Source organism: Salvelinus alpinus, chromosome 23 (genome assembly GCF_045679555.1).
Source record: "Salvelinus alpinus chromosome 23, SLU_Salpinus.1, whole genome shotgun sequence".
Classification (NCBI taxonomy): Eukaryota; Metazoa; Chordata; class Actinopteri; order Salmoniformes; family Salmonidae; genus Salvelinus; species Salvelinus alpinus.
The window spans coordinates 3,529,253-3,547,947 of record NC_092108.1 but is presented as its reverse complement, the minus strand read 5'-3'; the positions used below and the strand labels follow the sequence as shown (position 1 = coordinate 3,547,947).

General features: G+C 44.6%; 2 protein-coding genes across 10 annotated transcripts in view; both read right to left on the bottom strand.

Annotated features, from left to right (window-relative positions):
• Positions 1-3,614, bottom strand: part of LOC139550080 (zinc finger FYVE domain-containing protein 9-like) — a 60,198-nt gene extending 56,584 nt beyond the window's left edge. For 4 of the 7 annotated variants that reach the window (XM_071360692.1, XM_071360698.1, XM_071360696.1 and 1 more), the window contains exon 1: positions 2,689-3,155. The gene's annotated coding sequence lies outside the window, so the exon portion shown is untranslated. Of the gene's footprint in view, positions 1-2,688; positions 3,156-3,415 lie in introns of those variants that run through there. The other 3 variants (XM_071360695.1, XM_071360693.1, XM_071360694.1) reach the window with 3 other exon arrangements.
• A 3,451-nt stretch (positions 3,615-7,065) lies between these two features.
• On the bottom strand, positions 7,066-18,372 carry LOC139550069 (transcription factor BTF3 homolog 4-like). 3 transcript variants are annotated; one of them, XM_071360673.1, is made up of 7 exons: positions 18,224-18,372; positions 17,534-17,595; positions 11,601-11,714; positions 9,762-9,963; positions 7,792-7,860; positions 7,489-7,566; positions 7,066-7,308 (listed from the first exon to the last, which is right to left on the bottom strand). In XM_071360673.1, exons 2-6 carry the CDS (start codon positions 17,585-17,587, stop codon positions 7,520-7,522), a joined length of 486 nt encoding a protein of 161 aa, XP_071216774.1. In that variant the 5' UTR covers positions 17,588-17,595; positions 18,224-18,372; the 3' UTR covers positions 7,066-7,308; positions 7,489-7,519. The 3 variants fall into 3 exon arrangements, with proteins under 3 accessions (XP_071216774.1, XP_071216775.1, XP_071216773.1); XM_071360674.1 differs by lacking the exons at positions 7,066-7,308; positions 18,224-18,372 and adding an exon at positions 17,937-18,097 and having other exon boundaries at positions 7,318-7,566; XM_071360672.1 differs by lacking the exon at positions 7,066-7,308 and having other exon boundaries at positions 7,319-7,566.
• Between the last annotated feature and the right edge of the window lie 323 nt (positions 18,373-18,695).

Sequence of the window (18,695 nt, the reverse complement as noted above, 5' to 3'; positions counted from 1 at the left end):
AGTGCCGGTTGTCCTCATTCATTACAGCTGCAGTGCCGGTTGTCCTCATTCATTACAGCTGCAGTGCCGGTTGTAGTCATTCATTACAGCTGCAGTGCCGGTTGTCCTCATTCATTACAGCTGCAGTGCCGGTTGTATTCATTCATTACAGCTGCAGTGCCGGTTGTAGTCATTCATTACAGCTGCAGTGCCGGTTGTAGTCATTCATTACAGCTGCAGTGCCGGTTGTATTCATTCATTACAGCTGCAGTGCCGGTTGTAGTCATTCATTACAGCTGCAGTGCTGGTTGTCCTCATTCATTACAGCTGCAGTGCCGGTTGTCCTCATTCATTACAGCTGCAGTGCCGGTTGTATTAATTCATTACAGCTGCAGTGCCGGTTGTATTAATTCATTACAGCTGCAGTGCCGGTTGTACTCATTCATTACAGCTGCAGTGCCGGTTGTAGCGTGAGTGGAAGTAGGGAGAAACCGCATTTTATAGCAAATTTAAAAAAGTGTTTAACAACGTGTTGACAGTGCTGAGTAACAACTTGAACATACCCATAAAAACAGCAGCGCTTCGCTGTATTCGTTGAAGCCTTCTCATGGTTTTAAAAGTTTTGAAATCTCACATTATCAACTTGGCAGTGAGGTCAAGGTTCTCTTTTTACAGTCTATGGCTCGAGGACACAGTGCAGTCACGGTGATCAGAGCTATCCGATTGGCCAACGGTAGGCCTGTAGGTGCACTTGTTCTCTAGGCCCGGCGTGTAGGAGTTCTACCTTCAGACAAATGAAATGATTCAAAATGGGAACAATTTGCCTTCCGACACTATACCTGCTAAATCAAGTGCACCTGCCGCCAACAACACAAAACAAATAATAAATAGAAACGCAAGGCTTTATCGTTGTTGTTTTTTTACAGAAATGTTTGGTGATCGACTAGGAATGCCTTGGACCGTGCAGTCGATCTAAGGGTTGGTAACCACTGCACTAAGCTAATAACTGTGAACGAAGGTCAGCCATCTTTCCTTTGCAGTAGCTCAAACTGTCATGTTTACCAGCTGACAAACTTTTACAAGTTGATTTTACTCCTGACTCAAGAGTTTGTCTGAGCAGTGTCTTAATAACATCACCCTAAAACCTACTCTGAGCAGCGTCTTGTCCTAAAACCTACTCTGAGCAGCGTCTTGTCCTAAAACCTACTCTGAGCAGCGTCTTGTCCTAAAACCTACTCTGAGCAGCGTCTTATCGTCCTAAAACCTACTCTGAGCAGTGTCTTATCGTCCTAAAACCTACTCTGAGCAGTGTCTTATCCTAAAACCTACTCTGAGCAGCGTCTTATCGTCCTAAAACCTACTCTGAGCAGCGTCTTGTCCTAAAACCTACTCTGAGCAGCGTCTTGTCCTAAAACCTACTCTGAGCAGCGTCTTGTCCTAAAACCTACTCTGAGCAGCGTCTTGTCCTAAAACCTACTCTGAGCTGGGAGTATTTTTAGTCTTATAAAAACAGGTTAACTGTATTCCTGGAGCCTTTTCTGAGATGTTTTGTGAATAAAGGAACTGGTCTCTCCCTTGTCCCTGTTCTCTTTTAAAATGGGGATCTAAAAGGCTGAACGGATCAATATGCACTCCTACTTCGAGACGCTTGATAAATACGTCGCCTAGCTTCTTGGATAGGCCAGCCTCTTTCACTTACTCTAACAACCATCCTACACAAGGAATCAGTTCAATATTTAGGCTAATTATTATACCATTAAACAGTTGATATTTCGTCTGGCCTCTTTGAAAGTAGCCTACTACACCACTCCGGGAACCGCTTACCAACAACAGCTGTGTGGTTAGTAGTTGAAGCCATAACAGACCAAAAATAAGCTCCACTGAGTCACATTCAGTACCTTGTCAACAATACTGGAACCCGAGGTCGTTACATTTCATAATATACTATAACATAGCTATCATTAAAAGAAGTGACAGCTAGTTGGTTGTTTATGGTTAACTTGTGGCCAGGGAGTTGATGGGGTTGCCATCAGCACAAGGATCTGAGGTAAGATGCTAACTTAGTAGCTAAAACCTAAATGCAATGCAGAATCCACTTGAGGCCGCACAAGTTCAGTCAATAACGTGAAGGCTACAATGTTGTAACAACGTGCTCAAAATGTTGCTAAATAGTAGCACCAGAGAGCGATAATGTTTCCAAGTAGCTGTTTAGGACAATAGATATATTGTCTCTGGTAAATCACCAGTACAATGTTGCGGATGGTCGAGTTTACTAGCGGCTACTGGCTGCTGCACTGTGTTGCTGTAATCATGGCCAGGCATATCGTCGTATATCCGTCGGGGTTATTATGGCTACAAGCCAGTGGCACCGACTGTTGTTGAACAAAGCTGACACCCGAAAGCAGCCTAAATGTTGTCCACTGCCAGCCAAGAGATTAGCTAGCGTTATTTCCCGTCAGTTAGCACGCTAGCTAATGTTGTTTGTGTGGCTTTGCTACTCGACGTTGGCGCTAACGAGACACAGATACTTAAAGTAGGCAATGTTACAATCTTTATAAAATGTCCCCATCAGATCTTATAAGGAGGACTTACAGAAAGCCATAAATGTAATACATCAGTAGGACTCAATGGCCGAAGCCTAGTGACTGTGTACCACCAGAGCTATAAGATTACATGGAACAACAAACCGACGGCATAAACTATACTCACTGGTGGAATCCCCATCATCACGCGTAGAGCCACGAAATCCTCCCGTCCCTATCCCTCATTCTCTCTCACACACACAGGTCATTTACAACGATCGCCTTTAAAAAATGAGATTTGACATGTCTCGCCGTGAAAGCACACCACTTACAGTTCTGTTGTGGCCAGACTCGAACAGCAGAAGTCGGAAAGTAATAGTTGTGCAACAGCACTCAAGAATCCCTCCTCCCCCAAGGGTTAACATGAGGAAAGGTTACGGGAGCTGCAACAGCGGCAAAAGGCACGACATCTTGGCTCAACCCATCCGAATGGTGACCGAGCCGGGATTAAAAACGAGCTCCACGGTTAAGTCAATGTGGCATTCATTTCATAACCTTGTGAGGAGGGCTTTTCCAGGCAACAGAAAAGGCCGCAAAGCCAGAACAGGGCAATAAACAGCAGCACAGCGCCCCTTGATCCTGAGGAAAATACGTCTTAAAACGACACCCAATTCCCTATCTAGCTCAACACAGGCAAAAGTAGTGTACTACATATGGGATATAACTCCTTCTCGCCATAATTAAACGTAAAGGACGGCAATCAATGTTATATAGGATTTCATATTGGCTATGTAACCATGCACTGATGTGGTTAGTCTGAAGCCCCGACGTTGAATTCTCATGTCAGGCAGAAATGAATGCTCAGGAAAGTTGTTTCCAGCCAGTATATTGAATTAAATGATATGTGGACTTACTTCTCCGCTTGTCCGTGCGGTTGGTCCTTTTGGAGGAAGGAATGTGAGAGAATATATCCACAGGAGAGTATAATTAAACTTTTCAAAGCGCTCACCTGAAGCATGTGTAGATAGAACCGTGTAAACACGTGCACGGTCTCGGCAAGTATGACCGTGTCTGTTTTCATCTTGTGCGCATGTCTCAGGTGACCTGCGCTTTCAACAGGTGACTTAGTTATAGTCTCACCTTCCTCCCTGCATATGTACCAACCACACAGACAACCGGGAAAGTATGTTCAAATATAATTATATTTAACATTCTGGCTTGTGAGAGGTATTTTCCATGGGCATTAATCTCAGACTTTGAACCAGAGGTATCACAGTCTGGCTGTCAGGCAAAGAGGTGATCTATGCTGAGAGACCTAGGGTAAAAAATAGCCTCTACATTTACACACACATTCCTGGTGAGGCTTCTGTAGTGTGGGTGTGTCTTGTGAGTCTTTATTTAACCAGGTAAGTCAGTTAGGAATAAATTATTATTTACAATGACGGCCTACCCCGGCCGATGCTGGAGCCATTGTGCGCCGCCCTGTGGGACTCCCAATCACGGGCTGCTGTGATACAGCCTGGGATCGAACCAGGGTCTGTAGTGACGCCTCTAGCCTGAGACTGCGGCTCCACTCGGGACCATGCAGATCCAGTCTGCTTTGCAGCCCTCAATAACTAGAAAAATCAAAACATGTCATAAAAAAAAATAACAAAACTATGCACAGGCTTCATCCCAAATGGCAGGTATTTCCTACCTTTGACCAGAGCCCCATATAGGGGGCCAGTTCAGACACACACATTGTATCTGAACTATTCAATGTTGTTATCCCTAATACAGCTAATATCCCTAATACAGCTAATAAAAACCACAATGTTGATATCCCTAACACAGCTAATAAAACCACAATGTTGATATCCCTAATACAGCTAATAAAAACCACAATGTTGATATCCCTAATACAGCTAATAAAACCACAATGTTGATATCCCTAATACAGCTAATAAAACCACAATGTTGATATCCCTAATACAGCTAATATCCCTAATACAGCTAATAAAACCACAATGTTGATATCCCTAATACAGCTAATATCCCTAATACAGCTAATAAAACCACAATGTTGATATCCCTAATACAGCTAATATCCCTAATACAGCTAATAAAACCACAATGTTGATATCCCTAATACAGCTAATAAAACCACAATGTTGGATTGAACAAGCAGATCCCTAATACAGCCAATAAAAACACAGCATACGAAATATTAAAATTGATCACATATTTTGTTTTTAATACACAGGAAGAAAAACAATTCAATAAGTCTAATGATGTCTGACCACGGCTGGGTTGGAGCGTGTTAGCCATGCTATAGTACGGGCCATTTAAACCTTCTAGATGTTCGACTGACAACTGTTGCCGATAGTAAGGTGCGTTCGAAATGGGACTCCATTTATTCACCGTAATAGTACAAGAGGCAAAGAGTACCATTTAGGAACGCAAGCCCAAGTGCCCAAGTCCCTCAGGGGATCTAGTCCTGAATGTGACAGCCTGTTAAAATACATGTTGTGTTGCTATGGCGTTGGTACACTGGGCCTCTGTCCAAAATGGGCCCCCCTTATTCCCTACATGGGGCTCTCGTCAAAAGTAGTGCACGATGAATAGGGCGCCATTCGGGACAGAGCCCAGGTCGGTTTCTCTGAGGTTAAAAATAGCAGACGATGACAACAGTTCCATCACAACAGAGAGGTCTGGGGTGTATTCAGTTAAATGTGAACCATTCTGAATGTCACAGATATCAATAGAAGGGATAGAGCAGACATGATTCCCTATTGCATTTGACAAGACATATCTACGTTACATTTTTTTTGTGCTGAATGTTCTGTAACATTATGTCTTCCTGAACAGGCCCCTGTTTGAGCTCACATGATAGAGGGGTTGGTACCGGATAGTAGGTGGGGTACTGAGTTGGTACTGGGTAGTAGGTGGGGTACTGAGTTGGTACTGGGTAGTAGGTGGGGTACTGAGTTGGTACTGGGTAGTAGGTGGGGTACTGAGTTGGTGGGGTACTGAGTTGGTACTGGGTAGTAGGTGGGGTACTGAGTTGGTACTGGGTAGTAGGTGGGGTACTGAGTTGGTGGGGTACTGAGTTGGTACTGGGTAGTAGGTGGGGTACTGGGTAGTAGGTGGGGTACTGAGTTGGTACTGGGTAGTAGGTGGGGTACTGAGTTGGTACTGGGTAGTAGGTGGGGTACTGAGTTGGTACTGGGTAGTAGGTGGGGTACTGAGTTGGTACTGGGTAGTAGGTGGGGTACTGAGTTGGTACTGGGTAGTAGGTGGGGTACTGAGTTGGTACTGGGTAGTAGGTGGGGTACTGAGTTGGTACTGGGTAGTAGGTGGGGTACTGAGTTGGTACTGGGTAGTAGGTGGGGTACTGAGTTGGTACTGGGTAGTAGGTGGGGTACTGAGTTGGTACTGGGTAGTAGGTGGGGTACTGAGTTGGTACTGGGTAGTAGGTGGGGTACTGAGTTGGTACTGGGTAGTAGGTGGGGTACTGAGTTGGTACTGGGTAGTAGGTGGGGTACTGAGTTGGTACTGGATAGTAGGTGGGGTACTGAGTTGGTACTGGGTAGTAGGTGGGGTACTGAGTTGGTACTGGGTAGTAGGTGGGGTACTGAGTTGGTACTGGGTAGTAGGTGGGGTACTGAGTTGGTACTGGGTAGTAGGTGGGGTACTGAGTTGGTACTGGGTAGTAGGTGGGGTACTGAGTTGGTACTGGGTAGTAGGTGGGGTACTGAGTTGGTACTGGGTAGTAGCTGGGGTACTGAGTTGGTACTGGGTAGTAGCTGGGGTACTGAGTAGGTACTGGGTAGTAGGTGGGGTACTGAGTTGGTACTGGGTAGTAGGTGGGGTACTGAGTTGGTACTGGGTAGTAGGTGGGGTACTGAGTTGGTACTGGGTAGTTGTTGGGGTACTGGGTAGTTGGTACTGGGTAGTTGGTACTGGGTAGTTGGTACTGGGTAGTTGGTGGGGTACTGAGTTGGTACTGGGTAGTTGTTGGGGTACTGGGTAGTTGGTACTGGGTAGTTGGTACTGGGTAGTTGGTACTGGGTAGTTGGTACTGGGTAGTTGGTGGGGTACTGAGTTGGTACTGGGTAGTTGGTACTGGGTAGTTGGTACGGGGTAGTTGGTACGGGGTAGTTGGTGATAGGTAGTTGGTACTGGGTAGTAGGTGGGGTACTGAGTTGGTACTGGGTAGTAGGTGGGGTACTGAGTTGGTACTGGGTAGTTGGTACTGGGTAGTTGGTACTAGGTAGTTGGTACTGGGTAGTTGGTCCTAGGTAGTTGGTACTAGGTAGTCGGTACTGGGTAGTTGGTACTAGGTAGTTGGTACTGGGTAGTTGGTAGTGGGTAGTTGGTACTAGGTAGTTGGTACTAGGTAGTTGGTACTGGGTAGTTGGTACTGGGTAGTTGGTGGGGTACTGGGTAGTTGGTACTGGGTAGTTGGTACTAGGTAGTTGGTGGGGTACTGGGTAGTTGGTACTGGGTAGGTTGTACTGGGTAGTTGGTGGGGTACTAGGTAGTTGGTACGGGGTAGTTGGTACGGGGTAGTTGGTACGGGGTAGTTGGTACTAGGTAGTTGGTGGGGTACTGAGTTGGTACTGGGTAGTTGGTACTGAGTAGTTGGTACTGGGTAGTTGGTACGGGGTAGTTGGTACGGGGTAGTTGGTACGGGGTAGTTGGTACTAGGTAGTTGGTACTGGGTAGTTGGTACTGGGTAGTAGGTGGGGTACTGAGTTGGTACTGGGTAGTAGGTGGGGTACTGAGTTGGTACTGGGTAGTTGGTACTGGGTAGTTGGTACTAGGTAGTCGGTACTGGGTAGTTGGTACTAGGTAGTTGGTACTGGGTAGTTGGTAGTGGGTAGTTGGTACTAGGTAGTTGGTACTAGGTAGTTGGTACTGGGTAGTTGGTACTGGGTAGTTGGTGGGGTACTGGGTAGTTGGTACTGGGAAGTTGGTACTGGGTAGTTGGTACTGGGTACTGGGTGGAGGGTAGAAGGAGGCTGGAGTTGGATTGGTTAGTCGGCTTCATTCTTTGACGCCTCATCAAAGTTTTCTACGAGATCTGTGGAGAGGAGAGACGGGAGTTGATTCAAGACTGAGTCTCACATGAAGCAAACGTAAAACACAGAATATGTAATTCAATATGCTATGAGAAACTAGCCTGGCCGTGGCCAGAACACCAGGGAGGGAGACCAACGAACTGCACCTCCACGTGATCATTCACATCACAGTAAAAGGTCAAAGGTCACACGATGCTGTCATTGAACAACGACGTGTGAAACAATACCTGGAACGTCATCGTCCTCCTCCTCAATATCTCCTGGTTTGCTGATTGACATCGATTTGTCGTCAAGTACTGCAGTTGGAGAAGAAATGGGTAAAAATATACATTTTATAGGGGACAGTGTGTGTCTGTATAGGGGACAGTGTGTGTCTATATAGGGGACAGTGTGTGTGTCTGTATAGGGGACAGTGTGTGTGTCTATATAGGGGACAGTGTGTGTCTATATAGGGGACAGTGTGTGTGTCTATATAGGGGACAGTGTGTGTGTCTGTATAGGGCACAGTGTGTGTCTATATAGGGGACAGTGTGTGTCTATATAGGGGACAGTGTGTGTCTGTAAAGGGGACAGTGTGTGTGTCTATATAACAGGGGACAGTGTGTGTGTCTGTACAGGGGACAGTGTGAGTGTCTGTATAGGGGACAGTGTGTGTCTATATAGGGGACAGTGTGTGTCTGTATAGGGGACAGTGTGTGTCTATATAATAGGGGACAGTGTGAGTGTCTGTATAGGGCACAGTGTGTGTGTCTATATAGGGGACAGTGTGTGTGTCTATATAGGGGACAGTGTGTGTGTCTGTATAGGGCACAGTGTGTGTCTATATAGGGCACAGTGTGTGTCTATATAATAGGGGACAGTGTGAGTGTCTGTATAGGGCACAGTGTGTGTGTCTATATAACAGGGGACAGTGTGTGTGTCTGTACAGGGGACAGTGTGAGTGTCTGTATAGGGGACAGTGTGTGTCTATATAGGGGACAGTGTGTGTCTATATAGGGGACAGTGTGTGTCTATATAGGGGACAGTGTGTGTGTCTATATAGGGGACAGTGTGTGTGTCTATATAGGGGACAGTGTGTGTCTATACAGGGGACAGTGTGTGTGTCTATACAGGGGACAGTGTGTGTCTATATAGGGGACAGTGTGTGTCTATACAGGGGACAGTGTGTGTGTCTATACAGGGGACAGTGTGTTTGTCTATACAGGGGACAGTGTGTGTGTCTGTATAGGGGACAGTGTGTGTGTCTGTATAGGGGACAGTGTGTGTCTATATAGGGGACAGTGTGTGTCTGTATAGGGGACAGTGTGTGTGTCTATATAGGGGACAGTGTGTGTGTCTGTATAGGGGACAGTGTGTGTGTCTATATAGGGGACAGTGTGTGTGTCTATATAGGGGACAGTGTGTGTGTCTGTACAGGGGACAGTGTGTGTGTCTATATAGGGGACAGTGTGTGTCTATACAGGGGACAGTGTGTGTCTATATAGGGGACAGTGTGTGTCTATATAGGGGACAGTGTGTGTCTATATAGGGGACAGTGTGTGTGTCTATACAGGGGACAGTGTGTGTCTATATAGGGGACAGTGTGTGTCTATATAGGGGACAGTGTGTGTCTATATAGGGGACAGAGTGTGTCTATACAGGGGACAGTGTGTGTCTATACAGGGGACAGTGTGTGTCTATATAGGGGACAGTGTGTGTCTATATAGGGGACAGTGTGTGTCTATATAGGGGACAGAGTGTGTCTATACAGGGGACAGTGTGTGGCTATATAGGGGACAGTGTGTGTCTATATAGGGGACAGTGTGTGGCTATATAGGGGACAGTGTGTGTCTATACAGGGGACAGTGTGTGTCTATATAGGGGACAGTGTGTGTCTATATAGGGGACAGTGTGTGTCTATATAGGGGACAGTGTGTGGCTATATAGGGGACAGTGTGTGTCTATATAGGGGACAGTGTGTGTCTATATAGGGGACAGTGTGTGTCTATATAGGGGACAGTGTGTGTGTCTATACAGGGGACAGTGTGTGTGTCTATACAGGGGACAGTGTGTGTCTATATAGGGGACAGAGTGTGTCTATACAGGGGACAGTGTGTGGCTATATAGGGGACAGTGTGTGTGTGTGTGTGTGTGTGTGTGTGTGTGTGTGTGTGTGTGTGTGTGTGTGTGTCTATCGGAGTCTCCATGTCCCACCCACCTTGGCGTGGGAACTGCTCTGCCAGTTTGCGGAGGCTGGTGAAGCTGTCTGCCCCCAGCTGGCTGAGGATGCCTGGCAGCATCTCTGTCAGCTGTTTGTTCTCTGCATGGCCTGTGATGGCAAACGTGTTGGCAGACAGAGAGGCCTGCACCTTGGGGTTGTTGAAGTGGATCACCGTGCCATCGTCCTTTATCATGTTCACCTGGGAGGGGGGGGGGGGGGTCATTTAGACGAGGGTTGGACACCAGTTATCAATAGGTCTCCTCTGGTTCTGAAAGTGGACATCACTGGTCCATCCGTCCGTCCGTCCGTCCATACATACATACATACAGGATATATTCAGACTTGTTGACTTTTTCCACATTTTGTTACGTCACAGCCTCATTCTAAGATGGATTAAATTGTTTTTCTCCACACAATACCCCATACTGACAAAGCAAAAACAGGTTTTTAGAAAAAACAGTGTGTACGTCTGTATTTGTTGGTACCCTTCCCCAGATCTGTGCCTCGACACAATCCTGTCTCGGAGCTCTACGGACAATTCCTTCCACCTCATGGCTTCGTTTTTGCTCTGACATACACTGTGAACTGTGGGACCTTATATAGACAGGTGTGTGCCTTTCCAAATCATGTCCAATCATTTGAATTGACCACAGGTGGACTCCAATCAAGTTGTAGAAACATCTCAAGGATGATCAATGGAAACAGGATGCACCTGAGCTCAATTATGAGTCAGGTAGTAAATGGTCTGAATACTTAAATAAGGTATCCGTTATTCATTTTGAATACTTTTGCAAAAATGTCTAGAAACCTGTTTTCACTTTGTCATTATGGGGTATTGTGTGGAGATTAAGGATTTTTTATTTAATACATTTTAGAATAAGACTAACGTGACAAAAAGTGTAAAAAGTGAAGGGCTCTGAATACTTTCCGAATGCTCTGTACATATTCAGTGCCCTCCATAGTTACTTGGACAGAGAAGCATTTTCTCCTTTTGACTCTAAACTCCAAAAGATTTAATTTCAAATTAAACAATGACTATGGAGGTTAAAGTGCAGACTGTCGGATTTAATTTGAGGGTATTTACATCCATATTGGGTGAACCGTTTAGAAATTACAATATTTTTTCTGTACATCAGTTCCCCATTTTACGGGACCAAAAGCATTGGGACGAATTCACTTATGTGTATTAAAGTAGTCAAAAGTTCAGTATTTGTGTGTCTAACTTTCTCACTCATCATTATTCAAGATTATATATAATCATCCACATTAAGTGTTTATTGACTACAAATTGATACAATACACTATTTACCATTCATTTCTATTTGTCACAAAATAATCTGAAATACAACCAAAACAGAACAGCAAATTTGTAGAGTCACAAGCTTAATGTAATCATTGTGTGCTAGGAATATGGGACCAAATACTGCACTTACTACTTTAATATACATCCCAATACCTTTTGGTCCCCTAAACTGGAGGGAATAGGTACAGAAAGTGCTGTAATTTTCTAAACGGTTCACTCGAATATGGATGAAAATACCCTCAAATTAAATCCGACAGTCTGCACTTTAACCTCCAGTCATTGTTTGATTTGAAATCAAATCTTTTGGAGTGTAGAGTCAAAAGAAGAAGAAGAAAATCCATAATTGTCCCAGAATGCACCGTAAATTAGTTTTGTCGGAACAGTTGAATTAAAGAATAGGAGCAGAAAAAAACCCATTAGGAGAGAACTGCCAGCTGTGTTTCCACACGGGGAAGTGGACTGGCAATATAAGAACACTGATAACATAAATAACACTTTGGAGAAAAGTGTGATGAAGTGATCGATTGGCATACCTCCTCAATACCAGAGATGTTGTTCACTGCCAGTTTCTTCAAGGAACTCTGGAGTTTTTTGTCGTCGGCTGTTGCCGTTCTGTGAACCACCTTCTTCTTCCTACGAGCTGTTCCCTGAGGACAACAAACAGGTAAAGGTCAACATGTCCTTCTTCCTACGAGCTGTTCCCTGAGGACAACAAACAGGTAAAGGTCAACATGTCCTTCTTCCGACGAGCTGTTCCCTGAGGACAACAAACAGGTAAAGGTCAACATGTCCTTCTTCCGACGAGCTGTTCCCTGAGGACAACAAACAGGTAAAGGTCAACATGTCCTTCTTCCTACGAGCTGTTCCCTGAGGACGACAAACAGGTAAAGGTCAACATGTCCTTCTTCCTACGAGCTGTTCCCTGAGGACGACAAACAGGTAAAGGTCAACATGTCCTTCTTCCTACGAGCTGTTCCCTGAGGACAACAAACAGGTAAAGATCAACATGTGTTTCTTCTTCCGACGAGCTGTTCCCTGAGGACAACAAACAGGTAAAGGTCAACATGTCCTTCTTCCTACGAGCTGTTCCCTGAGGACGACAAACAGGTAAAGATCAACATGTGTTTCTTCTTCCGACGAGCTGTTCCCTGAGGACAACAAACAGGTAAAGGTCAACATGTCCTTCTTCCTACGAGCTGTTCCCTGAGGACAACAAACAGGTAAAGGTCAACACGTCCTTCTTCCTACGAGCTGTTCCCTGAGGACGACAAACAAGTAAAGGTCAACATGTCCTTCTTCCTACGAGCTGTTCCCTGAGGACAACAAACAGGTAAAGGTCAACATGTCCTTCTTCCTACGAGCTGTTCCCTGAGGACAACAAACAGGTAAAGGTCAACATGTCCTTCTTCCTACGAGCTGTTCCCTGAGGACGACAAACAGGTAAAGGTCAACATGTCCTTCTTCCTACGAGCTGTTCCCTGAGGGCAACAAACAGGTAAAGGTCAACATGTCCTTCTTCCTACGAGCTGTTCCCTGAGGACAACAAACAGGTAAAGGTCAACATGTCCTTCTTCCTACGAGCTGTTCCCTGAGGACGACAAACAGGTAAAGGTCAACATGTCCTTCTTCCTACGAGCTGTTCCCTGAGGGCAACAAACAGGTAAAGGTCAACATGTCCTTCTTCCTACGAGCTGTTCCCTGAGGACGACAAACAGGTAAAGGTCAACATGTCCTTCTTCCTACGAGCTGTTCCCTGAGGACAACAAACAGGTAAAGGTCAACATGTCCTTCTTCCTACGAGCTGTTCCCTGAGGACAACAAACAGGTAAAGGTCAACATGTCCTTCTTCCGACGAGCTGTTCCCTGAGGACGACAAACAGGTAAAGGTCAACATGTCCTTCTTCCTACGAGCTGTTCCCTGAGGACGACAAACAGGTAAAGGTCAACATGTCCTTCTTCCTACGAGCTGTTCCCTGAGGACGACAAACAAGTAAAGGTCAACATGTCCTTCTTCCTACGAGATGTTCCCTGAGGACGACAAACAGGTAAAGGTCAACATGTCCTTCTTCCTACGAGCTGTTCCCTGAGGACGACAAACAGGTAAAGGTCAACATGTCCTTCTTCCGACGAGCTGTTCCCTGAGGACGACAAACAAGTTATAAGGTGTGATGTCACTTGTACCAAGTACAGTGAAATGCCTTTCTTGCAAGCGACAAAACCCAACAATGCATAGGGGGAAGGAGACAGGGATACTGGAGTGATAGAGGTAGATATGTATAGGGGGAAGGATACAGAGATACTGGAGTGATGGAGGTAGATATGTATAGGGGGAAGGAGACAGGGATACTGGAGTGATGGAGGTAGATATGTATAGGGGGAAGGGGACAGGGATACTGGAGTGATGGAGGTAGATATGTATAGGGGGAAGGAGACAGGGATACTGGAGTGATGGAGGTAGATATGTATAGGGGTAAGGTGACTATATACAGGGTCAGTACCATATTAACAATGTACAGGGATACTGGAGTGATGGAGGTAGATATGTATAGGGGGAAGGGGACAGGGATACTGGAGTGATGGAGGTAGATATGTATAGGGGGAAGGAGACAGGGATACTGGAGTGATGGAGGTAGATATGTATAGGGGGAAGGAGACAGGGATACTGGAGTGATGGAGGTAGATATGTATAGGGGGAAGGAGACAGGGATACTGGAGTGATGGAGGTAGATATGTATAGGGGTAAGGGGACAGGGATACTGGAGTGATGGAGGTAGATATGTATAGGGGTAAGGGGACAGGGATACTGGAGTGATGGAGGTAGATATGTATAGGGGGAAGGAGACAGGGATACCGGAGTGATGGAGGTAGATATGTATAGGGGGAAGGATACAGGGATACTGGAGTGATGGAGGTAGATATGTAGTTGATGATAATCCAAGTCATATTAGCAACCCATGCTAGTTGATCATCCTAGTCATATTAGCAACCCATGCTAGTTGATAGTCCTAGTCATATTACCAACCCATGCTAGTTGATGATAATCCTAGTCATATTAGCAACCCATGCTAGTTGATGATAATCCTAGTCATATTAGCAACCCATGCTAGTTGATGATAATACTAGTCATATTAGCATCCCATGCTAGTTGATGATAATCCTAGTCATATTAGCAACCCATGCTAGTTGATGATAATCCTAGTCATATTAGCATCCCATGCTAGTTCATGATAATCCTAGTCATATTATTCAACCCATGCTAGTTGATGATAATCCTAGTCATATTAGCAACCCATGCTAGTTGTTGATAATCCTAGTCATATTAGCAGGCCATGCTAGTTGATGATAATCCTAGTCATATTAGCAACCCATGCTAGTTGATGATAATCCTAGTCATATTAGCAACCATTGCTAGTTGATGATAATCCTAGTCATATTAGCATCCCATGCTAGTTGATGATAATCCTAGTCATATTAGCAACCCATGCTAGTTGATGATAATACTAGTCATATTAGCAACCCATGCTAGTTGATGATAATCCTAGTCATATTAGCAACCCATGTTAGTTGATGATAATCCTAGTCATATTAGCATCCCATGCTAGTTGATGATAATCCTAGTCATATTAGCAACCCATGCTAGTTGATGATAATCCTAGTCATATTAGCAACCCATGCTAGTTGATGATAATCCTAGTCATATTAGCATCCCATGCTAGTTGATGATAATCCTAGTCATATTAGCATCCCATGCTAGTTGATGATAATCCTAGTCATATTAGCATTACACGCTAGTTGATGCATCTTTAGATCTCCCCTTTTTCAAAATGCTCCCACTAATTGCATTATGAAACAGACATTGGAGCTTAGCCTACTACCTTGTGTGCTTGTAATGTGAAGAAATAATAGTTGATCAACATTCTAAGATAAACGTTTTGATCTGTTGCATCAGACTCATGTAACCCAGGTCTACTGGTTGTATGAATTTGGGATCCATCGTCCCACAACTGTCCCAGAGGCTGTTTGGAATAGGCCATTTCTTTCTCACACAGCACAACAAGCTGACCAATAAGAATAGGTCAACTTTCCTACTATGGGGGATAGTAGATTGACAGGCAAGTAATTCTGCTGTTCGTTACTCATCTTGTTGGCTAGTGATTCTGCTGTTCGTTACTGGTCTTGTTGGCTAGTGATTCTGCTGTTCGTTACTGGTCTTGTTGGCTAGTGATTCTGCTGTTCGTTACTGGTCTTGTTGGCTAGTGATTCTGCTGTTCGTTACTCATCTTGTTGGCTAGTGATTCTGCTGTTTGTTACTGGTCTTGTTGGTGATGAAAAGTCAATGTGGACAGGTATTCTAACATCCTCATGGTGTCATCAGAATTCAATCAGGAGGACCGCACATCATTCCATTCTCAACTAGCACGTTCTGTTAAACTCAATTACCATAATCTACATGTGACTTCTAATCATTCTGAGCACCGTGGGTGGACGCCGTAATCAGGTTAATCATTCTGAGCACCGTGGGTGGACGCCGTAATCAGGTTAATCATTCTGAACACCGTGGGTGGACGCCGTAATCAGGTTAATCATTCTGAGCACCGTGGGTGGACGCCGTAATCAGGTTAATCATTCTGAACACCGTGGGTGGACGCCCTAATCAGGTTAATCATTCTGAGCACCGTGGGTGGACGCCGTAATCAGGTTAATCATTCTGAGCACCGTGGGTGGACGCCCTAATCAGGTTAATCATTCTGAGCACCGTGGGTGGACGCCGTAATCAGGTTACGCACCCAACGCATACGGATTCTGCAAATTTCTCAAATGTTCAGTAAATTTTAAAATGCTGACCTGCGGCCACAGAAACCCTGCCCAGGGTCCTAATTTTGGCTTGGAGGGGGATAATGGTGTTGAACGCTGAGCTGTAGTCAATGAACAGCATTCTTACAGGTGGGTGAGGGGCAGTGTGGAGCGCAATAGAGATCGCATCGTCTATGGATCTGTTGGGGCTGTTGGAGTGGGTCAAGGGATGTCTGGGATGATGGAGTTGAAGTGTGTCATAGCCAGCCTTCCAAAGCACTTCTTGATTACAGATGTGAGTACTACAGCGTGGTTTTCATTGTGGCATGAAGCTTTTCGAGTTCATGGCGGACAAGAACAACAAGTGAAGACAACAGCTTGTGGTCACATTATTCCAGTGGGACCGGGTACAAACAAGAGAAACACTGCAGAGCAGCCATGAATGGAGAATGGATACAACCATAGAATACCTTTGGATACAACACACACAGTGAACACGGATAGAATCTTCTGCACATTGGTTAGACTCAGAGCCCAGGGAAATGTATACGAGTCTTCAATCAAAACATTTCTCAACTCATTTTGAACCATCTCAGGTCAGTATAATGGGAGTTAGAAGCCTAACTTACAACTGTCATAAACTTAAGCAATTCTGAAGAATTTTGAATTCAGGCTGTATCACAACAGGCCGTGATTGGGAGTTGGCGCACAATTGGCCCCAGTGTCGTCCGGGTTTGGCCGGTGTTGGCTGTCATTGTAAATAAGAATTTGTTCTTAACTGACTTGCCTAGTTAAATAAAGGTCCCAATTGAAATAATAACCGGTTAGTGATATCCTGAGTGTCAACAGCGCCATCTATCTGTGGAGGGGAGACAGCACAGGAGGATGCCCCTACTCAACAGTAGGAGACAAAACCCTGGGCCCCATAGTCCAGCCACACAGGCCCCAGGCTGAATGGGCCAAAGCATCTGTCCATAATAGGAATGCTGAACTCAGGGAAACAGGACTGGCAGCTGCCTTATCACATCTAACTCCCTTCAACCAGGCAGTTAGGCAGCAGTTGGTTTGGTAACCTTCAACCCAACCCATTACATTGACCTATATACTAGGCAGTGTCAAAGAAAGGCCCAAAAAATTGTCAAAGACTCCAATCCCCCAAGTCAGAGTGTTCTCTCTGCTACCGCACGGCAAACGGTACCGGAGCACCAAGTCTTGGACCAAAAGGCTCCTTAACAGCTTCTACCTCCAAGCCATCAGACTGCTGAACAATTAGTAAAATGGCCACCTGGACTATTTACATTGACCCCTTTTGTTTTTACACTGCTGCTACTCGCTGTTTATTATCTATGCATAGTCACTTTACCTTGGCTAACCTGTACCCCCCGCACATTAACTCGGTACTGGTACCCCCTGTATATAGCCTTGTTATTGTTATGTAATTATCTTGTTACTTTTTTTTTTTTTTTACTTCAGTTTATTTACTAAATATTTTCTTAACTCTATTTCTTGAACTGCATTTTTGGTTAAGGGCTTGTAAGTACGCATTTCACAGTAAGGTCTACACCCGCACATGTGACATACAATTTGATTTGATTACCAAATATGGAAAAGTGAACTCATGGCTGTGTCATAATGAAATGTAAATCCAAATGTAGAGATAGTAGTTAGTTACCTTTCCACCTATCCGGACCTGGGCCTGAAGTTTGGCGAGTTTCTCTTGGTTCATGGCTTTATCTGATCAAGGGAGGGACAGACAATATTTCCATGAATTAATTTACAACGAAAACGTATGCACACTCACTACTGAATGAATGTAATCTGTTTCAATCACTGAATCTATTATCTTACTACAGGTTTATCCTTAACCACTGTGGAAGTTTTGAATTGACCTAAGTTACAAATGAAGGAAGCTGTTGAGTAAACTGACAGTTGAGCTGGCTATATATCCATCGAGGTATTTAGTTAAAGTTAGCTAGATAACATTGTTAGTAACAAGCAAGCTAGCTAGTAATTACCGCTAGCTCGATAAACCCCTAGTTAAAACATTAACACTCAGCCATAAAATATGTAGCTACCTATCTAGCTGTCATTTAGTAAGTTAACCAATTTTATTTTTATTTCATTCATTTCTAAAAGTAACAAAAGGTTCAGAGATTATTGGCGATGTGTCTAGCTAACTATTTAGATAACGGTTAACGTTACTGCATAAGCCATAGCTAAGCTAACTAGCTAGGTAACCTAGCCAGCAAGCCAGACATGTCAACAACACAATGTGATGCTCAAAGCAAACCGACAGAAACGTTTCTTATTTTAGGGCTGTTATCTTTGTTTTACAGTCCATAGTCCCAGTTGAATGATTTACCCGTGTAAAGACAGCGTAGGTAGCTTGTTGTATTGATCCGTCACACGGTACAGCACCTCTATCCAGACAGGTCCACAGCACAACTGGGACGCAGCAGGCACCACGCGATTGGTGAATGGCGACGATGGCCAATTGGAAATTTATTTTCTCACCGCAAGGTGACAATATTTCTTGGTTTGTGATTTTCAGCAAAAGGGTAATTGCTGTTCAGGTTGAATACCTGAAGAAAATTCATGTAGTTAGTGCCCGGGTGAATGGTGAAAAATAAAAACGTCTTTCAGTCTTATTTTTTGATAAAGAGCAAATACCTACGCATGTGAAGCTTGGTTACTCTCACCGCGGTAAGAGTTTTTGTCCCCAAACCATTGCAGTGTTAGAATTCTAAAGGATTTGGCCATGTTTCAAGTGTCTGCAGACGGACAGAGTATATTGAAGAACGGTGTTACAAAAATCGCTGAAGTTGGAGACTTAT

Excerpts from the sequence above, each read along its gene's own strand:
- LOC139550069 (XM_071360673.1), bottom strand. The coding sequence starts at position 17,587 with ATGAACCAAGAGAAACTCGCCAAACTTCAGGCCCAGGTCCGGATAGGT. Across the intron at positions 11,715-17,533 it reads AGGTCCGGATAGGTGGAAAG|GGAACAGCTCGTAGGAAGAA; the intron begins GTAACTAACTAC and ends TGTTGTCCTCAG. Across the intron at positions 9,964-11,600 it reads ACATCTCTGGTATTGAGGAG|GTGAACATGATAAAGGACGA; the intron begins GTATGCCAATCG and ends CCCCCCTCCCAG.